Here is a 21,994-nt window from a genome sequence, read left to right on the forward strand (position 1 = left end):
GATAACAATCTTGTGTATTGCAACAATATGCCGGAACTTCTCCAGATGATGGGCTTCCCAGAATATCGACCAGAAGACTGGCGGTTCTCTTTGGATAGTTCGAAAAGGAGCTTAAAACACATTTTACTGCACAATGGGAATACATTTGCATCGATTCCTATCGGTCATTCAACAAAACTTAAAGAACAGTATGAAAATATCAAGTTAGTCTTAGAAAAAATATTGCTTATTCTCAGCATCAGTGGTCTATTTGTGTCAATATAAAATTGGTAAACTTTCTTTTTGGGCATTAAAGTGGATATACTAAGTATCCTTGTCACTTATGCTTATGGGATAGTCGTGCAAAACAAAAGCACTGGCAGCAAACTGTATGGTCTCCAAGAGAAGTTATAACTGTAGGAGAAGCCAACATCATTCAATAGCCCTTAATTGACAGGAAAAAAAATCATACTGCTGCCTCTCCATATCAAACTGGGGGCCTGATTCAGAGCCGAACGCTCTGACCAGAGCACTCGCTCTGAATCAGGGCCCTCCTCCCTAAAAATGGAGCGGCCTCTTGGACGCTCGCATAGCTGTGGGTTACCACCCACAGCTTATGCGAGCGTCCATGATGATGGTCACGATGGTCAAGACCATCGCGACCATCGGGCTTGCGACAAGACCCTGCGGTAGGGTCTCGGTGACCGCAAGCCCTGGAGTGATTTTGGATCTATCAGAGCCAAAATCACTCCCACTGACATCACTTTTGATGTCAGTGGGGCCGGATCCAGACGGTAGGCGTTCCCATGGGAACGCCTCCATCTGGCAGCCACGCCCCCGGCACGCCCACCAAAGGGGGCGTGCTGTCACTCACCATCAACAGCACGCCCCCTTTGGTGCGAGACCCCGAGCGACGTATTCCTCGTCACTCGCCGGGTCTCGCGCATGCGCACGGCGGAGCTCCCTCCGTTGTGCGCATGCACATTTGCCCAACATCGACCCGCTTGCAAGCGTCCTTCACTCTAGAGCGGGTCTGAATGACCCCCTGGGTTCAATGAAACAATTTGTAAAAGCAATGGACAAGTCAGGCGATTGTATCACGTACATTTGTCAAACATTTCCATCTCTTAGTATTGAAAATTAAAGGCAGGGATTTTTGACGGCCCACAGATGCAGGAACTGGTGAAGGATCCAAATTTTACCACATCTATAACTGATACTGAATCTGAAGCATGACTGAGTTATGTGTCTGTCATTCAAAATTTTGTAGGCAATTACAAGGCAGACAACTATCATGAATTAGTCCACAACATGCTAAAATGTTTCGAGAAAGTTGGTGCCAACATGAGTATTAAAGTAAATTTTTTGTACAGACATCTAGATTACTTCACGTCCAATCTAGGAGATTTAAGCGAAGAACAGGGTGAACGGTTCCACCAGGATATTCAGGTAATGGAAGAAAGATATCAAGGAAGGTGGGATCGTCACATGATGGCCGATTATGGTTGGAGTCTGCAGAGGGACTGTCCGCAACAAAAATACAAAAGAAAATCCTACAAAAAACGATTCTCATAGCTTCCTAACACTTATGTATGTAATTATCCTGTCTTTTTATAACATTTTATGAATCAAATTTAATCAGATTAAAAAATATATCTTTTTAACATTGTTTAATTTAATTTTTCATAAATATTAAAGACATATGCATATCTCAAAAACTAGAGCCAATTGAAAAATAAACATGGCATATTCATGATCAGGAGCACAAAATTCATCGAATTGACTCTTAAATCCCTGGCAACAGATTGACTGTTCCCCAGTGTAATAGACTGGTTATCAAGAGGCAGATATTACCAATAAAAATTAATTTAATAGACAAAACAATATACAATAAATGTTACACAATGAAAATACAAATAAAAAGAAATGAAAGTTAAAACAAGAGAGCATGTGTGGCAATGACCACCTCAGATACATTGCAAATGGCCAAATCGCAGATAAAAAATAGTCTTCATAGGACCAAGAAAGTAGCACAAGTGAATGGTAATTACCACCTAGGGAGAATCCAGGTGGTCAAAGGCTCAATGTCCCACATAAAGGAATCTGTGACTGGCAGAGCACCACGGTGGGATGAAACAATAATCCTGGTGATATGAATCCCACAACTGCTGCTCACTGGACAAGGTGGAATAATGTGCAGTGAACACACAGATGGATGGTAGGATGGTGCTGGAGGAGAAGGTCCAGATGAAATGAGGAATAAGCTGGTCATAAACAGCGGAGCTCAAGCCCTTGTGCTAATCGGATGGTTGGCAGACCAGTATTCCTGTGTGACCGGTCAGTTGGGCTAATCAGTATCAGTGAGGCAAGGTGAGGCACGTTATTCCACCCAACAGGGTTTACTTTTAGGCCAGCATCAGATCTGCTCCTCTCCAGATTTGTGGATAGCGTGTAATATAATTATCACAGTTGTTTAGGATATTACCATTACTGAATTTCAAAGCGCCGGAGTTGTCTAGACTCCTGTCTAGTCTGTCTCACTGTTCACAACAACACACTCTCCCGAGTCCAGCATGCCTGCTGCCTACATGTCTTCCCTCACACATCCAGTCCATTGCACTGTCTTGTGACCTCCTTGTTTTACACATTGGCAGAATACACCCATCACTTTCTGAGGACCGTACCAAACCCCTTATCCTTTCCCTCATTATCTCTCATCTTGACTACTGCACCCTCCTCATATCAGGCTTTCTCATCACCCATGTATCTCTGTTCCATTCAGTTCTAAATACTGCAGAAAGAGCTATCTTTACCATTTGCCATTACACATCTGCTGGACCATTCTGCAATTGTCTACATTGGGTTTCCATATCCTCCAGAATTCAGTTAAAGTTAGCCACCCTCATCTTCACATCTCTCACCTACTGTACACCTCCCCCTCATACATCACTAGCCTATTAGACCTGTCCCATACCTGCTCCTCACCTTCTCTATGATAAGCACTTCTCACAAATGTCTCCAAGAATTCTCCTATGCTACACCCCTCTTATGGTATTCCATACTTCACCTGACCAGACTGGCCTGAATCTTGTACTCTCTCAAATGCCACCTCTATAATGTAGCCTACCCTACCCCACCTGTATGGGGTCTACCATCATGTCCCTCTAGCTCCTATTGTTCTAGAATTATTGTTTCCAACAAGATTTTAAGCTCTCGCTGGCAGGGCCCTCTCTCTCTCTTGGATTTTGAATTGGTACCTCACACTTTCTACCATGTGCATTTTGAGCTGCAGCTGTAAACCTACAAACATAGGCACAGATTACAGAGGTCAAACTCAAGTGTCAGGCTGCAGCCTGGGATCGGTCATTACTCATGTCTGTGATGGCGTCTTCAGGCTGAGTATTCTGCCCAGGGACTGCTAGAGCGTTCATGTGTGCATCCTGGTTGCTGAAGGTGCAGTCCTGGGTGCCGTCATGTTGGTTCATGTCATCTGATCAGTATCCTCATATGGCAGTTCTGCGGTCGGTCAGCTGATGTCTCTGGCCAATGACCAGCTACCAAGGGGTATTTTAGGGCACCTCCTGCAGCAGGAAGTGCCCTAAAACTTTGCTCCAATAGTGGTTTCTACTGTGACTGCTTCTCAGGCTCCGCAGTGTTCCTTCCCAGTGAACCCTCCTTGTGACTACCATCGCTGTTCAGCTATTCATTCCAAGCGCTGACTACCACCGCTGTTCAGTGTTTCATACCAAGTACTGACTACCACCGATTCTCAGTGTTTCATATGTGTTGGCTGCCATCACCACTCAGCATCTCATACCAACTATCGCTTACCTTTGATTCTCAGTGTCTCATTCCAAGAGCTGACTACCATCAATTCTCAGTGTCTTATACCAAGTGCTGGCTACCATTGCCACTCAGCATCTCATACCAACTATCGATTACCATCGCCACTCAGCATCTCATACCAACTATCGATTACCATCGCCACTCAGCATCTCATACCAACTATCGATTACCAACGATTCTCAGTGTCTCTTTCCAAGTGCTGACTACCATCTTCACTCAGCATCTCATACCAACTATCGATTACCATCGTCATGAAGCGTCTCATACCAAGTCCTGATTACCATCGCTATTCAGCATCCCATACCAGGTGCTGATCACCAGTGCAACTCACAGATCAGTCTTTGGAGCATCATCCTTGCTCATCAATGCTTATATAGTCCTCCCATATCTAGCTCTGTGTTTTCTCCAGGTACCTGCCTCAGGGGCCGTGACCTGATCACTTGGTGCAGAGAAACCCACATCTCGCTTGGAGGGGTCAATGGTGAATACCATCAAGTCTACTAGACTCCGTGCCCTGGGGTAGGTCTCGCCAACATTTGGGAGAGATGTATGAAGAGGACGTATATATTGCCTTCCCGTTTCCACTCACACGCTAACCCTTAGCCCACCGGCCCAAGTTCCAGCAGTTGTAGCCTATATACATCCGGGTGTGACAGTTTGTACAGTCCAAATGGAAGCTGCTGAGTTTCAGGGTGACGGAGGCCTTTAGAGTGTTCTCTCTCGCTTGGAGGCACAGGAGACCGCCCAGCAACACATGGGGCAACATCTACAGGAAGTCTCTAACCAACTTTTTTCCATTCTCTCAGTTCTGTCCGTTTCTGGTCCGCCTCAACACGGACCCAGAAACCCTCCAGTGGTCCCTGCTGTTTCTAAGTCTCGCCTCCAATTGGTTCCTCCCAACCGCTTCGACAGTACCCCAAAAAATTGTAGGGGTTTTGTCAACCAATGAGAGATCCATTTTGAATGTTTACCCCAGAATTTTCCCAATTGGCCACAGACGGCCGGAATCATCCCTGTGATTTCCTCTCAAAAAAATTATCCTGCAGAAAAGAATTACACTCGAAAGGCAGAGTTCAAATTTGACTGTATCTGGAGTAGATGGCAGAATTCCAGATATGCTCTCCCTGATATTTAAATGTTTGCTGTGGTGTTATTTTGGGTTTAGCTGTATTTTTTTTATTTTCAATATAATTGTCACACTGATCAACTTTTGTATGTTTACGTGTGGTATCGGTGCAGGCTTGGGAGAAGCTCCTCTTCTCCCTTTCATTATTTTTTTATTTATAATATTTGACAGTATAATGTGTATTTGTTTTTTTGTGGGATATGTTTGGTATTAATGTGCAGTAGATGTCCTAATCATTATATAATTGTTAGTATATTTCTGTGTTCAGGACTGAACTAGAGTATACATGTTTTATATATGTGGAGTATTTATACAAAGATGGGACTCTTTATTCTAGTATATTATTGTATGGTTGTATATGTATTGCTACAAATGTGTACAACAATGCCTTGTGTCCATTTATTTGTCAAGTTACTTTATGACTATTGTATTTTATTTTTGTTTTTCTGTTGGTAAATTGAAATTCTAATAAAAAGTACTCAATTTAAAAAAAGAAACAGCGGGGATCACTGGAGGACTTGTGGGTGCGTGTTGAGGTGGACCTGAAACGGACAGAACTGAAAGAATGGATGAAAGCTGGTTAGAGACTTCCTGGAGATGTCGTCCTATGTGTTGCTGAGCGGCCTCCTGTGCCTCCAAGTGAGAACATTCTGAAGGCCTCCATCACCCTGAGACCCTGCGGCTTCCATTATGGCCTATAAAAAGTGTCAAGCCTGGATGCTTTTTTGGCTTCAACTGTAGGAACTAGGACCGGAGGGCTAAATGTAGCAGGTGACAAGAAACGGGAAGGCAATATATACGTCCTCTTCATACGTCTCTCCCAGGTGTGGGGGAGATCTACCCCAAGGTGCGGAGTCTAGTCCACCTGATGGTTTTCACCAGTAACCCCTCCAAGCGGGATGTGGGTTTTGCTGCACCAAGTGAACAGGTCGCGGCCTTTTGGGTAGATACCTGGAGAAAACACAGATATAGATATGGGAGGACTATATAAGCACTGACGAAACAGAAAATGTAAAGGAATGGAATGGAGTCACTGAAGTTCCAGTTGTATAGACTGACAAGAGATTTGATAGAATTTAGATACAAGAGACCCTAATGCAGATGAGCGATGGATGATACTCTGGAGACTGATATGCTAGTCGCGATGGTAGTCAGCACTTGGTATGAGACGCTGAATAGCGATGGTAGTCAGCTCTTGATATGAGACGCTGAATAGCGATGGTAGTCAGCTCTTGGTATGAGACGCTGAATAGCGATAGTAGTCAGCACTTGGTATTGGTATGAGACGCTGAATAGCGATGGTAGTCAGCACTTGATATGAGACGCTGAATAGCGATGGTAGTCAGGACTTGGTATGAGACGCTGAATAGCGATGGTAGTCAGCTCTTGGTATGAGACACTGAATAGCGATGGTAGTCAGCTCTTGGTATGAGACGCTGAATAGCGATGGTAGTCAGCACTTGGTATTGGTATGAGACGCTGAATAGCGATGGTAGTCAGGACTTGGTATGAGACGCTGAATAGCGATGGTAGTCAGCACTTGGTATGAGACGCTGGATAGCGATGGTAGTCAGCTCTTGGTATGAGACGCTGAATAGCGATGGTAGTCAGCTCTTGGTATGAGACGCTGAATAGCGATGGTAGTCAGCACTTGGTATGAGACGCTGAATAGCGATGGTAGTCAGCACTTGGTATGAGACGCTGAATAGCGATGGTAGTCAGCTCTTGGTATGAGACGCTGAATAGCGATGGTAGTCAGCTCTTGGTATGAGACGCTGAATAGCGATGGTAGTCAGCACTTGGTATGAGACGCTGGATAGTGATGGTAGTCAGCTCTTGGTATGAGACACTGAATAGCGATGGTAGTCAGCACTTGGTATGAGACACTGAATAGCGATGGTAGTCAGCTCTTGGTATGAGACACTGAATAGTGATGGTAGTCAGCTCTTGGTATGAGACACTGAATAGCGATGGTAGTCAGCACTTGGTATGAGACGCTGAATAGCGATGGTAGTCAGCACTTGGTATGAGACGCTGGATAGCGATGGTAGTCAGCACTTGGTATGAGACGCTGAATAGCGATGGTAGTCAGCACTTGGTATGAGACGCTGAATAACGATGGTAGTCAGCACTTGGTATGAGACGCTGAATAGCGATGGTAGCCAGCACTTGGTATGAGACGCTGAATAGCGATGGTAGTTAGCACTTGGTATGAGACGCTGAATAGCGATGGTAGTCAGCACTTGGTATGAGACGCTGAATAGCGATGGGAGTCAGCACTTGGTATGAGACGCTGAATAGTGATGGTAGTCAGCACTTGGTATGAGACGCTGGATAGCGATGGTAGTCAGCTCTTGGTATGAGACGCTGAATAGCGATGGTAGTCAGCACTTGGTATGAGACGCTGAATAGCGATGGTAGTCACCACTTGGTATGAGACGCTGAATAGCGATGGTAGTCAGCTCTTGGTATGAGACACTGAATAGCGATGGTAGTCAGCACTTGGCATGAGACGGTGAATAGCGATGGTAGTCAGCACTTGGTGTGAGACGCTGAATAGCGATGGTAGTCAGCACTTGATCACGAAGGGAGTACACTTGGAAGGAACACTGCGGAGCCTGAGACGCAGTCACTGTAGAAACCACTATAGGAGCGAAGTTGTACAGGCAACTTCCTGTTGCCGGAAGTACCCTAAAATACCCCTAGGTAGCTGGTCATTGACCAAGGACAGCAGCTGACCGACCGCAGAACTGCCATAGGAGAATACTGATCAGATGACATTAACCAACATGGCAGCACCCAGGACCGCACCGCGGCAACCAGGATGCACACATCAAGGCATCAGTCCCTGAGCAAAATACTCAGTCACTACCCATCTCTACGCCTGACGTTCGGATGCCTAGGAGCCCGAAGACGCCATCGCAGACGTGAGTAACAGCCGATCCCAGGCTGCATCCTGACACCATGTTGATCCACAAATTACTGGGTCCAAATGCTTGCCCCTGCAATTTGATTTTCTGTGTGAAAGGGATTTATTTGGGAAAAGCAGCAATAAAGTGATACAAAATGCTTGACTAAACAGTCTGCCAAGAGATTAGACCATTAATACTCAACATTGGCAGACTAGATGGACCAATTAGTCTAAATGTATGTTCTGTATTTCTAGTGCAGGTAATGATGTTTGGATGCGGGTAATTACGGTACCATCTGTTTTGGTTCCACCCAGTGACCTTTGTTTCCTGATGACTAAACTATTACAGTCTAAGATAACCTGTGCCTGTGACATTCAGGTCCCTTCATTATATCAGTACAAGGAGTCGTCTCATTTAGCAAATTGCCAATCACAACAAGTAGGAAACACTAAACAGTATTTAATACAAGTGGATCAGAATCAGGCAGGATGCAGTGGCAAACTTGGGTGCATGTATAACATTCCATGTTCCAACATCAAATCTGGCTGTAATACCAATCACATACAACCAGAAGACATATGTCAGATTTGGTCATGATCTGTGGCAAAATGTGCCCTGCATATGGTCGTTTGGTGGGGCAGGTCAACTAGATTCAAATTTCAAATTAATTAAAACAGCCCTTTTCGAAGGGGGGAGATTACCTACAAAGATTCAGTATTTCCAGAATGTAAGAAAAGGTGACTGCAGCATATATTGGAGATATCTGCTGTCGTCCCTCTATTTTTGCTCGCAAAAACAGTCACCATAATAGGTTTCTATGGGGGCATCTAAATTGTGAAAATTACAAATCTCCAGAAAGTGTAATTTTCTATAACTTAAGCCCGATTTGTTTTGGCTAATGACCACTTGCATATGCTCAGTCCAGAGACCACAGTAACACAGCCTGCAGGGTGGGGTCCTATCAGAACCCCTGTATGTTTTTTGGTAAATTCCAGTGATACATAATTACTAATTGCTGAGATAAGCAATGATAAAAAATGATTGTTATAGGGACCAAAATCCAGATTTTGACAAATACAGGTATGCCCCTAAAGGCCCACATACACAGAGCGATATAGCGGCCGATCCGACGGATTGGAACGATATCGCAGCTATATATAGCTTAAGTGATTATCTAGCTGTGAAATGGACATTTACTATGTCAATAAAAAAAAAATCTTGATGATGTGAATGACTACGTATTATCTGTATAGAGCTGTGTAATCCTTTAGCACTATACTGTATCAAACCCGCCAACATGACCCCTTCCACCAGGTACAAGTTATCTGCTCCTGGACTTCCTACTTCATTTATGATTGCAGTCAGCGCCGGCCGGCCCATTACGCCAGGTACGCAGCTGCGTACCGACCCAGGATATAAGGGTGTCATCTCCGAGTCCTGAGTCCCGCCGCTGTGCTGCCCCCCACAGCCGCCGTCAGTGTGACAATTAGTCACACTGACTCATCGTATGCCGCAGAACACTGCGCAGCTAGTGCCGCAGGTGCTGCCTGAACACCTCTCACATGACAGTCTGGGGCTGGGCACTCTCATCTACTCAGCTCCTCCCCCTAGTGTGACAGCTTACAAGAGTGTGCCTGCCCGTCTTGTGGGGGAGGAGGGGCCTCTCTCTCCCTTCTCCTCAGCTCCTCCCCTTTCCACATTCCAACCCCAGCTACCTCTCTCTGACTGTGCTTGGACGCCTGGGATCTGATGTCACGATCTCATGACCATCCCCTGCGTTATGTATGTCCAAGGAAGAGCCATCCACGTGCTGCAGCACTGCAGTTCTGGGCACAGGTAAGACATTTTAAAAACCCTGCATTTGTCATGCAGTGGCTGTCATCCTCTCCCTGTCACCCAGTATTGGCACCCTCTCCCTGTTACCCTCTCCCTGTCACCCAGTATTGTCACCCTCTCCCTGTCACCCAGTGCTGTCACCCTCTCCCTGTGTGTTTTTTTTTTTCATGCAAATCCAATGTGTTTTATTACTTTTATGTGGTGCTCATGTGTGTGTGTTTTTTCTCATGTGCGGGTCTATGTGTGTTTTCTTTTCTGCAAAGCCTATGTGTTTTATTTTCACATGGGGCTAATATGTTTTGGGTTTTTTTCATGCAAAGCCTATGTGCTTTATTATTTCCATGTGGGGGCCTACAGTATGTGTTGTTTTTTTTTCCTGTTGTGGCCTGTGCATGTGTTTTTATTTATCATGTGGAGCCCCACACAGTGGGGGTTAATGTATGTTTTTTTTTCCCCTGTTGGGTCCATTGTATATTACTACTAAGGATTTTGCATTGATGCAGGAGAAGGTCCATGTGGGGTAACACCATTAGTTACTGAACTCGGTTACACCAACCCTAGTGCCGCCACTCAGTATAGTATAACATTATAACTAGGGGTGAGCGGGTTCGGTTTTACTCGGTTTTACCCGGATCTTTTTATTGGCTGTCGCCGAACATGTGTTTTGGATAGCGAATGAAATCGAGCCAAAGTTGCGGTAAAGTGGCGATAAGAACCGAGTAAAACCGAGTAAAACCGAACCCGCTCACCCCTAATTATAACTATGTGTAATATAAAGCTGGTCTTTTGATCTACAGATTATCTTTTGTCATTGTTAAATTATTACATGAACTCCCGATATTTCACACACCGAAATATGAGGCTTTTTTCAACAAGGGGGGCGCCAAAATCTATATCCGCTTACCAAAAAAATTAGGTTTGGGCCGGCCCTGATTGCAGTCATCTGTGTTAAAAACTCTCTTCTCTTCAATTATACCCCTTTTACAACAGAACAAAAACCTGGGTTATTGCCGGGTCGAACAGGGTCGGGCCTTAGTGGAAATGGCTCTAAAAATAACGACCCGGGTAAGCTGACCCGGCAATCCTAATAATAATCCGGGTCGGAGCGCTGTGTAAATTGTGTCTGAAACCGGGTCCGAACCGGGATGGACCCAAGCACCAAGTCCTGGGTCGGACCAGGGATTTAGGTGTAAATGAGGTATTAGGGGTTCATTCAGACCCACTCGCAAGCGGCAGTACGCTCGCATGTGGGTCGATGTTTCCCACTGCGCATGCGCACGACGGAGGGAGCTCCGTCGTGCGCATGCGCGAGACCCGGACTGCGACAGCCAAGCTGTCGCTACGGGTCTCGCACCAAAGGGGGCGTGCTGTCGATGGTGACTGACAGCACGCCCCCTTTGGTGGGCGTGCCGGAGGCGTGCCTGCCAGACGGAGGCGTTCCCATGGAGGAGGGCCGTGATTCAGAGCGAGCTCTCTGGTCAGAGCGTCTGGCTCTGAATCAGGGCCTTAGTCAGTTCAGCACAGGTGGCTGCAATCATAAATTAAGTGGGAAGTCCAGGAGCAGAGCATTGTGTACCTGATGAAAGGGGTCATGTTGGAGGGTCTGCTATAGGATAAGAAAACCTAAATCCTATATTAAAGCAAAGCAACCCTTCCCAGGTGTTCCCAGCCGATTGAGGGACCTATTCATCATAACTAAAAACTCGATGGAGGTAATTAGGTGTAGCACTCGCATGGAGTTCTACCTAATTACCGAAGGAATTCATCATTCCTCCTCTACATCAGTATCTTTTCCCAAAAGCTGTCATTTTTGCGATGACAGAAATAGACACTTTTCCCTGCCTGCTCTACCTTACCGCAGGTGTAATCAGTGCTGCGCATGGGCCGTTACGTTCACAAAATCGGCGCATCCACAGCACTGCCTACAGCTGCGGTAATTCAGTGTCCCCCCTCCCCCCATCTCCCTGTCCCCCACCTACCTGGCCACTGCAGCCGCGGACCCCTACCTCCCGTCTGAAGAGGAGACCACAATAAGTTTCAAAAAAATATTTTTATTTATTTTATTTTTTGTAACTTTACTGTGTTCTGCCAGGAGAACAACAGTCGGAGCAGCAGCCGGAGCCGGAGGAGGGACCAGGAGTAATGGAGGGAGCCGGAGGAGGACCTGCCCAGCTGTAAGCAGGTAAGTGTAACCCGCTATACGCCACCTGAGAGTGGATTATAGTAACATGATCAAATTCCGAAAATACATAATTTTCAGAATTTGATGAATAGCCTAATTTCTACATCCCTATAATAATGTACTAATGTATGGGGAGTGTGGAAATTAACGCAGGCGGACTGAACCAGGAGATATCAGTGATATCTCCTGTGTTAAGTGTGTCAATGAATACTAAAATAACAGTAATTAAGGAAAATGTCCTTAAAACCGTTATTTTAGTGTTGATGAATAGGCCCCTGAGTGTTAAACACATGAATCAAAAATAAACAAGACCAAATTAGGTTTAGCTGTGTGTGTGAACTAACTGTTCTGTGTATTGTAATTCCCAGAACTCTAGGCTCCTCTTCTGCAACTTGTTACACTGCATTATATCTGGAATGTATCTGAGTACATTTGCCTGTCTTTTGTCATAAAGAGTACACCATGTAATTACTTACACAGCCAAGTTATTCTCCTGTAGGGTTTATTTCCATTTGGATACAGCATGCAGACCTCCTGATTACATATTTCACCAAGGACACATTGCTCTGCTACTGTTTTTCCTACTTATTCTACCTTGTAATAACCTCAGCTCAAATAGTTTATGTTAAATGTTATTTTTTATTACCAGCTAAAGAGATTTTTCATCTTCTCATGACGTTAACTTATTAGCTTGTAAATGCCCTTCTGCAATTTTTACTGATACCCATTTTTTTTTAGCAGTGTATTGATAACATGCAGCTGTGTTTATTGTGTTGCTGTGGGATACAGCACAAACCTGTTCCCTGGATACAATTGTATCAGATACAGAGAGCTCGGCTGTGTCGATGTCGGACGCAGACACGCAGAGGAGAGATCTTTTTGTGACTCCGTATTCTCCAAAGCCGCACTAAGCACGTGCTGCGATGGATCACACCAAAGATTTATTCACAAAGTGAGTGGCAGGTAGTCAGCGTTTGGGGGAGGTATTGGGGAAAGACACAGGACTGTAAGGACCATTTTCAGGGCGTGCTCTAGTGAGCCTCTGCATGTCCCTTCATAGCTGGAGAGGCTCCAGCGTCTAAGTACAGCTGCTCTGCCAGAGACAGCTAAAGGTGCATACACATACACACACACAACGATATTTTGAACGATAATTGATAACGATATTGTTCAATCGTTCACTTTCTGAGTTAAAATGATGAACGATTATCGTTCATGCACGTTCACGTTTGTAGTTCAGTCAGACTGACCAACTGAACGATTTTCATTAAGGAAATATGCAAAAATCGTTTGTAGTTCAAAAAAATCATTCAGAATGGTGCATACACACGGTCAGATTTTTCCTTCAGATATGAATGATAACGATTTAAAAATCGTTCAGTCGTTCATATCTGAAGGAAAATCGTTCATATCTGACATGCCTGAACGATGGACGATCAACGATGCGCGTTCCCGTTTGTCAGATAACGATATTTGACATCTGATGGGTTTGCAGTCAGACTTGGACGATTCCATTCATTTTAATGCAGTCAAAAATCGTTCAATCGTTCAAATCGTTCAAAACTTTGGTAAAATCGTTCAAATCGTTCAGTCGTTCAGTCGTTCATCTGACAAATCTGACAAGTCTGACAAATCTGACCGTGTGTATGCTCCATAACACTTGAAAAAAATCTGACAGAAAATCATTCAGAAAATCGTTGGTAACAAAATCGTTGTGTGTGTATGCAGCTATAGGCTTAATCAGAAGTTCAACGCAGAGCAAATGTTTTTGCTTTTGTACGTAAGAGGCAATTGCGAGACGCAAGTCGTCCTCCCTTCCATCAGGTGGAGGAAGCTACGAATCTGCATGCATGAGCCTTGCTTTTACCACCTGCTGGCTTATTAACATATTGGCTTACTAACAAACTGCTGAACTGTGCTATTGAAAATAACCTGCTTAATTAATAACCTTACTGCTGCCACTAAATACTTCTGCATACGGATGAACTGTCTGAATTAACTGTGCTCTGCTACCATAATCATTGCATATGAAATTATTAGGAATTAATGCCAATTTAATGAGTACATGTACTGTTTGTTGTTGGTAATTATTTTCATCCAAAGAAACGATTTTCCACCTGTATTTTATATTTTTATATGATATTGATTGAAGTAAAAATATTTTAAATCAGCAGCTGGTCATAGACCGTGGGCCTGATTCAGAGATGTACGCAGTCCCCTGTCGGTGGTAAATAACCAATGTTTTGGGGATTGTGCATGTGCCAGGGCTGCTGTGCTCATATGCTTCAATACCACTGTGATTTCAGTCACAGTGCCCTGGATGCCGCAACCTGATTGGCTGGGGAATGGGCTGCGAAAGGGACTATTCCCCAAAATGGAGGCATGTTGCCAAGGTCAGGGTCTGCATCTTCCTAGGTAGATTTCCTGACGCCGGCAGAGGAGTTCGGTCGCCCATTCTGAATAAGCACTTAGGGCGGGATGAACTAAGCATCGCAACCGCAATGCGGTACATCCAGCCTCTTATCGGGTACATGCAGAGATGAATTACCCTGGTATGTACTAAGAAATGTGATTAAAATTGCAAAGGACAGCTCTCCTACCCCCGGTGGGACGGACCCAGAAGTCCCTCATGCGCAGGAGGACGCATGCACCGCGTAGGAAGATTGGATCCCTCTCAGGGGGTGTCCCGATAAGAAGCCCTCAGGCTTCTATTGGGTAACGCCACCTGAAGATGGCTTTATCCACTGGGACGAAGCACCAGTATGAATCGCATTCCGGTGCTTAGTACATACAGTATGAGAAACGCGGTAAAACCCCTGAAAATTGAATTTTCGGTGATTTTACAGCATTCTTCAGTTTAGTACATCCCGTCCTTACTCGGATGGGCGATGACTGCGGCCATCTGAGTAAGTGATCACTCGGATCTGGTTTTTCTTCAGACGTCTCCTGGGCATATTTTAGCCGCATCAGCGATGCTATTAGCGTACAACTCTGAATGAGGCCCATTGTGTGCTTGAGTCCGGGTGAATCATGGGTTAAAAATACTTGTGTGTATATATATATATATATATATATACTGGTCAGAGGGGACAATGGGATGGTGGCAGCCACTGTGTAGGCCTGTGACTTGTACTATAAGGAGCTCAGGAACCCAGCAGGGCAGTGCGGCCTGGCGCTGACAGTATGGAGTACAGCGGCCCAGCAGGAGGAGCAGTAGGGCTCAGCTACCCGAAGATGAACAACACAGACTGTACGTCTCACCTGGTAATGAACTACTTTTATCTATATCGATGCCTATGGGAATGGTTAGTGCTTGAGTTTTCTGAATCGCGTTATCGTGGCCCCACCCCTTGCTTCACAAAGCCATTAATCTCGGCATTGCGAAGAGTGGGCAGGGTCACGATGACGCGATTGTGCCAAGTCACGCCCCTGCTCCGACCCCAATGCTATACTATCGCTGAGCCCTTTTCTGGCATGTAAATAAGGGGCATTACTGTATGGCATAATTTGAATCGGGGGTATTATTGTGTGGCCACGACCCTTCCACTTTTTGGGGCAGGCACTGTCTCTATTTTAAAATTTGGGGGGCACAAATGCTGTTTTTGGCACAGGGCCCCAAATGTCGGCTTACAAAAGCTGTTGCTTCGTAAATAAAGACTGAAGACCTCCTCACAGCATAGTGCCGCTCTCCAGGTAGTTACTTCAGCTCTGCCCCGACCAGCTGCCAATCGCTTCCCACTGTCACCGGCCTTACCACCTGACACTGCTCATGTGACCTGCTCCTGACCTCTTGAGCAGCTGCAGAGGCTGCTGGGAATTTTGGTCTACCTGTCTAATGATATACACATGTGCTGTAGCGTGCTGCAGGGTCAGACACTTTTTATATCTATCTACATATTTAAAATTATCTTGGGTGTGCCACATTTCCAGAATTTCCTCTTTTTCCCTTACATTTGAAATAATGTCAAATGCGTGTAATGCCGGGTACACATTACCTGGCCCAGTGCCGGAACTATCGTTCTGGCCGCCTGGTGACGGTCCCACCCCTTTGCGCTTGATGTTGCACATAAGGAGCAGAGCCTCAGCAGCACCCAGAACTCCAGCAGTAGTGCAAGACAATCCGGCAGCAAACAGGGCAGGGACACTACAGGCAGCACTGCTGCATTAATTTTGGCTGCATGGTGCCATTCCAGGCACCCTGCAAGCCAGAAGCAAGGGTTGTGGGGTGGCACTAGTGCCGCCCCAACAGCCTCTGCGCTTTGTGCGACGGCCCCGGTTGCCCATAGCTAGTTACGGCCCTGACCCGACCCGCCAATCCGATGCGCGATGGAATGATATATTGGGCGGCCGGTACACACTGCACGATCTGGTGTCTGACCACCTGATACATTGCTCACCTGCACCATTCACCTTCTTGGTGTCGGCAGCTGAGTCGCTCCATCTGCCGTGCATGCATGGCCGATGGAACACCCACGATGTCGCCGCACAGGAGCGCACATAGTGCATACTCTAGATGATCCAGACGATATGTCAGTCCAATTCGCTATATCGTCCTATTATTATCCTTTAGTTATATGGCGCCACAAGTGAGAAAACGTAACTGTAATAATTAATGTGGTATAGACTAATACATAGCCCTGCATAAATAGTATCCAATCATAATACAATCATGATAGTTTTTCCTTGACTTGGGGTCTATTTAGTAAAAGCAGTTATATACAGCTAAACATTTTCTGCATTTTTTTTTTAGCAGCAGCATTTACATAAAACTACTGTATCTGCTGGGACAGGCCATGGGAAAGGACCCAGCGAGGAGAAAAGGTAGCTTCTAGATTTACATACTTGCCTACCCTCCCGTTTCGGCCCGGGAGCCTCCCGAAAACCGGGTTCCGCTCCTGGCCCCATTGGAAAGGCAGGCGAACCTCCCGGTGGCCGCCGCCCTTCCCCGACCCATCCGCAATTACCTGTAGCAAAGGGGGGGACCGTGAATCACTTAATTTTGCTCCCCCCCCTCCCCCCTGCTTCACAATGCCTGTAATATCGGCATTGTGCAGCGGGGCCAAAATGACGCCCCACCAACAAATGCCCGTCATCTGTCTAGCCACGCCCCCTTGTGCCAGCCACGACCCCTGTCCTGCCGATCTGGCTGCTCCCTACTGGAAGGGGCAGCCAGAAAGTCGGCAACCATGGTCTAGATGCCCTTCACGGAGAGGACTGGAGATGTACGAAGCCCAGAAACGGTATCAGCGCACGTTATGTGTGGCTGATACCGCTTCTCCCTGATGTATGATCGGGGGTCTGGGTTGTAAATGACAGGGGCGCATAGCGAGATAGCAGCGCCGAGCGGCAGGGCCATGTACGAACGGTCATACCGCATGACCGTTCGGCCGGCTGTAGCTGTCGTTATCGACAGGTACAGCCTGGCGTTAGCCTATCCCCACAGCAGGGACAGCGCTGTCCCTTCTGCCGGCTCCACGCGGGGATCTTGCGATACTTGCGAGATCCCGCACATGCTCAGTGGAGCCGGCCGGGACAGATACACAGCGCATCAGCACTAGGCTGAAGCGCTGCTGTCTCTAGCGGGTAGCGCCGGAGGGGGGAGTTAACGCTCCCCCTCTCTGGCCGATGAGATGTTCTTACATCTCATCGGTAGTGCTTCCTGCTTCGCCTCGGTAAAGAGGCGAAGCAGGAAGCGGTATAGCGGCACGTTAAGTGCCGCTATCATACATGTACCCCACTGTCATTCCCTACCATTCACGTGGACATAGAGGGGGAATACAATCTTGTGGCGAGCGAAGTGACCCCAAGAGGGGACAACTTTCTTCTTTAGGTGGTCTTTATCGGCATGGGTTCACACTTGTGCCGTCACTGCACGTCACTTCCAGGTCTCTAGCACGAAAGGGAAATAAGCTCTACCGAGGAGAAAGCTGCCCTGCATTCCCTGTCTTCTCAAATGCTACATAGATATTTGAGCACAGTGTGTACGCGCATCTGTCATCTATATAAATATTTTGTGCAGAGTCCCTATTGAAGCCTATGAGATCTATGAGACTGTGTACATAGTACAGACAAAGCTTTCTCTATACTAGATATAAAATTATAGTTTAACCGTTCTAGAGCAAAAATGCTGGAGAAAAGCCTTTTTGTAGTTAAATAATACCCCTTACTCCCCAGACACAGGCATCATCAGCAGCCATACCAACAAACGCCACACCGATGACACCTAGTGGCTGCTGCTAGTACTGCAGGCTACGGAACTAAGAGCTGCTCTCATTTGTTTCCGGCGGGACTGTTTATTCTCAAGCACTGTTGAAAGGGGAGTGTTATTATTGCGGCAACAAAATGATGTCTAATTATGTGAGTACATATTTGTTACAGCTGTGTGTTCTGAGCTACCTTGTGTAGGAATCAGCACTATCTGTGTTTGGGGAAGCCTTGTGCTGCTGTATTTCATGCATGGTGCGTGGCAGCATTGTAGAACTACAAGTCCCAGCTCTTCCTGCCATGCACACAGGTAAGTATATGCCCCCACAGCCTGCATGACATGTGCAAATTCCTCCATGGCTCATGTGTTCTGCAATTGAGTAATGAATGATGTGTTAGGTGCAAACAGACAGGTTTCCAAACATTGTCAGCACAGCAACCCAGGACGTAATGGGGTAGATGTATTATAGCGGCACTTAACGTGCGCTGATACCGCTTCTGGGCTTCGTACATCTCCCCCATTATCTTTTATCACGTATGCACCTAATAATTGTATGTAATATTGGTTGTATACCCTTCTGTGTCTGGTAAGTGCCCAGGTATTGCAGGGTCCATTAGTCCCGACTGTCCGGTTGCAACGTCTAACCCCCTGGCACCTATGTCAGAATTGTTGGGACGTCCCACCCCCTGGCACCTATGTCAGAAATGTTGGGACGTCCCACCCCCTGGCACCTATGTCAGAAATGTTGGGACGTCCCACCCCCTGGCACCTATGTCAGAAATGTTGGGACGTCCCACCCCCTGGCACCTATGTCAGAAATGTTGGGAGCTGTGTCCAACCCTCGGTGGTGAAGCAATAGTCTCTTTAGCAGAAAGGATGGGGAGCTGAGGGCCGCGCTCCTGGATGTTGTTGGGAGGTATTAGTGCATATGGGCCCTCATTCAGAGCCGTACGCTCTGAGCAGAGCGCACGCTCTGAATGAGGGCCGGGCTCCATTTTCATGGAGCGTCCTCCTGGACGCTCGTATAGCTGTGGGTCACCACCCACAGGCTATACGAGCGTGCTTTGTGATGGCCGCGATGGTCGAGACCATCGCGACCATCGAAATTGCGAGCCGGAGCCTGCGGTTGAGGTTTTCAACCGCAAGCTCCGGAGTGATTTTGGCTCTATCAGAGCCAAAATCACTCCCACTGACATCACTAGTGATGTCAGTGGGCCGGCTTCTGACGGGAGGCGTTCCCGTGGGAACGCCCCCGTCAGGGAGGCACGCCCCCGGCACGCCCACCAAAGGGGGCGTGCTGTCAATCAACATTGACAGCACGCCCCCTTTGATCGGACACAACGAGCGAAGGACTTTCCTTCGCTCGTCGCGTCTGGCGCATGCGCACGACGGAGCTCCCTCCGTCGTGCGCATGCTCAGTGCATAACATCGACCCACTTGCGAGCGGACAGCCGCTCGCGAGTGGGTCTGAATCAGGCCCATGGTCCCCAGATGACTATAGGATCATGATTGAATACATGTATAGATGCAGAAGTCCATATCATTTGGACCCTATCAGTGTGTATGGTGATCTTTCTACCATACTGAGAAATCCAATGGCTGTAACTCATCCGACTTGGCACTGGGTAATAGGAATGGCCCATGTGTGGCCCTCCTAAAGACGTATGCCCATTGTATAGAACCCTTGCGCTCCGATGTGTTGATTACCTTTTGATATTTGGCCGGTATTATTGAGTTTGGTAATATTTAATATTATCCTTTTAATTTATAAGTCACCAACCTATTACGCAGAACTGTGCAGTCCCTGACCAAGTGGAACTTGGTGTAATGCTCTATACCCCACGCACTTATTGCAGCTACTTATCAGTGTGGTAAACATACAGTACAAAACACACATGTAGCACGGATTGGAATTGGTCACACAAAGTAATGGTGCTGCAAGGTGTGGATCCACCTGCTGTGAGACATAGGCGTTTGTGTATATAATATAACTGTATTTGTTCCAACGACCTCATAGCCACTGACAAGGAGCATTGTGGGTATTTGAATGCCATCTATTCCATTCACTTTATTAAAAAAAATAAACATTTTGCGGACAATGGCGTGACCTAAACCCAAGCGTATGCCTGATATGTGAACTTGTGTGTACTTTACATGTCAATCAAACTCCTGTGGTTACCTAAAATGTTAAAACGTACATAGGACACTGGGTGTTTCTAATGTAATATCATTGATGAGTCTCAACCTTATTCCTTCAGTATGTTTCCTCCTTGTACTCCCAGATGTAGCTTCTCCTACCCTGATTCCCATGTAAAGGAAAGGACAATAATAGGGACTAATACAGGGTAGTACCCTTAGATAATACCACTCACATGATACCGCACTGCGCACACAGTGGGTCTGAGCTGCACGTCATACAGTCACAATTTCGGTTGACTGCAGCATAGTAAGTCCTATGTGCCTGCCCGTATTCAGAGGAAAGCATGCATCCAAAGTCTCTTTAAAGAACACTGTTAATTATCCAACAAAAGCAGATTTTTTTTCACATCCTTTTAATAATGCGCAACATTTTAACCAGATGTGTATAAGCCAGGGCTTGACAAATTTTTCTAAAATCTAGGAGCCAGGATGAAAGTGTAGGAGCCAGACCACTGTGCGCCCCAAAAAATTACAGGAGTGAGTGAGGAGCATAGCTCTGTGTGTTATGCAACTGTTATACATACTATACTAGGCCACAAAATGGTCACAGTTGAATGGATACAGTAAAATGGAGGCCCCCTCACTGCTCTGCACAGCTCACCTGCTCCACCCTCCAGTAATAATGGACCACATTTCACATAAAACAATGGTGCCAGAAAGTACAACAAAACCCCCTCCTCTCATGGTCACACCACTATCCCTCTGAAGCCGCTCCGCAATCCCTGGCCACGCATAGACCCTACTACCAGAGAGCTCTATGCAGCCGCAGATAGGAGACAGTAGACAGCCAGGACGTACAGGAGGATCAGCATAGACTGGGACAGACAGCAGGGATCAGAGCAGGCCAGGATGGAAGGAGTCTTCAGTGCAGGCCGAGACGGACACAGGCACAGCAGTCACCACAGGCGACACTCAGCACATGCACTCCAGTTTATGATATGAGCACCGCAATACTATAGGCACAAATCTCTGCCAGAGCTGATGAGGATCTGCCTCCTCCCTCACTGCAAAATCTAGTAGACAGGCAGCAAAATCTGGTAGCCATGGCGACTTGGCCCCCGGGATTTGTCGAGCCCTGGTATAAGGGGAGAACATGCATTAAAAACACATATGATATATTTGTCTTTTTTATTTATTTATTTCTAACATCTACAAATTACTATTAATTTGGCATATTTAGTTAACTCCTATTCTACCAATTAAGTGGCTCTACTCAAATGTTTCACACCTTTTTAAGCGATTTACATTTCTATTTCTACATCTACATGTGAATCTGAAGCCAGGAGTTCATACAGCGGGAGGCATACTCCATTTTCTGCCGGAAGCCGAGCTGTAAGCCGGAGAGTGTAGGATACTCTATTGTCAGTGGACCATTGCTGGCTATTGCGCTACTAACCGGGGCTTGAGATCGGGATATTCCAACTAGCCATCGGAGGCTTATACAGTGCTAATAAGCTGCGGGACATATAGTGCATGGATGTGGTAACTATCGGCTACTCGTAGACTTATTTCTACCAATTGCCAAAAGAGGCAATATATGATAATAGAAATGATATCCATTAAAGAGGGCATTTACATCTACAGTATTATGTTTGCACATACTTGTGCTATTAGGATCCTTTATTATTTAAATGTTATTGCATGTGTATGCATCTGATTACAATTTGTTCTATTTAACATTTTCTAATGATAGATTGTATAAACCTATT

At 46.2% G+C, this 21,994-nt stretch overlaps 1 protein-coding gene across 3 annotated transcripts in view; it reads left to right on the plus strand.

Annotated features, from left to right (window-relative positions):
• The first annotated feature begins 18,134 nt into the window (after positions 1-18,134).
• Positions 18,135-21,994, plus strand: part of LOC148518874 (protein FRA10AC1) — a 53,062-nt gene continuing 49,202 nt past the window's right edge. Inside the window, exons 1-2 of one of the 3 annotated variants that reach the window (XM_088476981.1) lie at positions 18,196-18,238; positions 21,565-21,767. In XM_088476981.1, coding sequence (XP_088333107.1) covers positions 21,759-21,767 — 9 coding nt within the window. In that variant the 5' untranslated portion in view covers positions 18,196-18,238; positions 21,565-21,758. Of the gene's footprint in view, positions 18,239-18,274; positions 18,396-21,564; positions 21,768-21,994 lie in introns of those variants that run through there. The other 2 variants (XM_088476980.1, XM_088476983.1) reach the window with 2 other exon arrangements.

This window comes from Taudactylus pleione, unplaced genomic scaffold (genome assembly GCF_031769625.1).
Source record: "Taudactylus pleione unplaced genomic scaffold, aTauple2 ptg000198l, whole genome shotgun sequence".
Classification (NCBI taxonomy): Eukaryota; Metazoa; Chordata; class Amphibia; order Anura; family Myobatrachidae; genus Taudactylus; species Taudactylus pleione.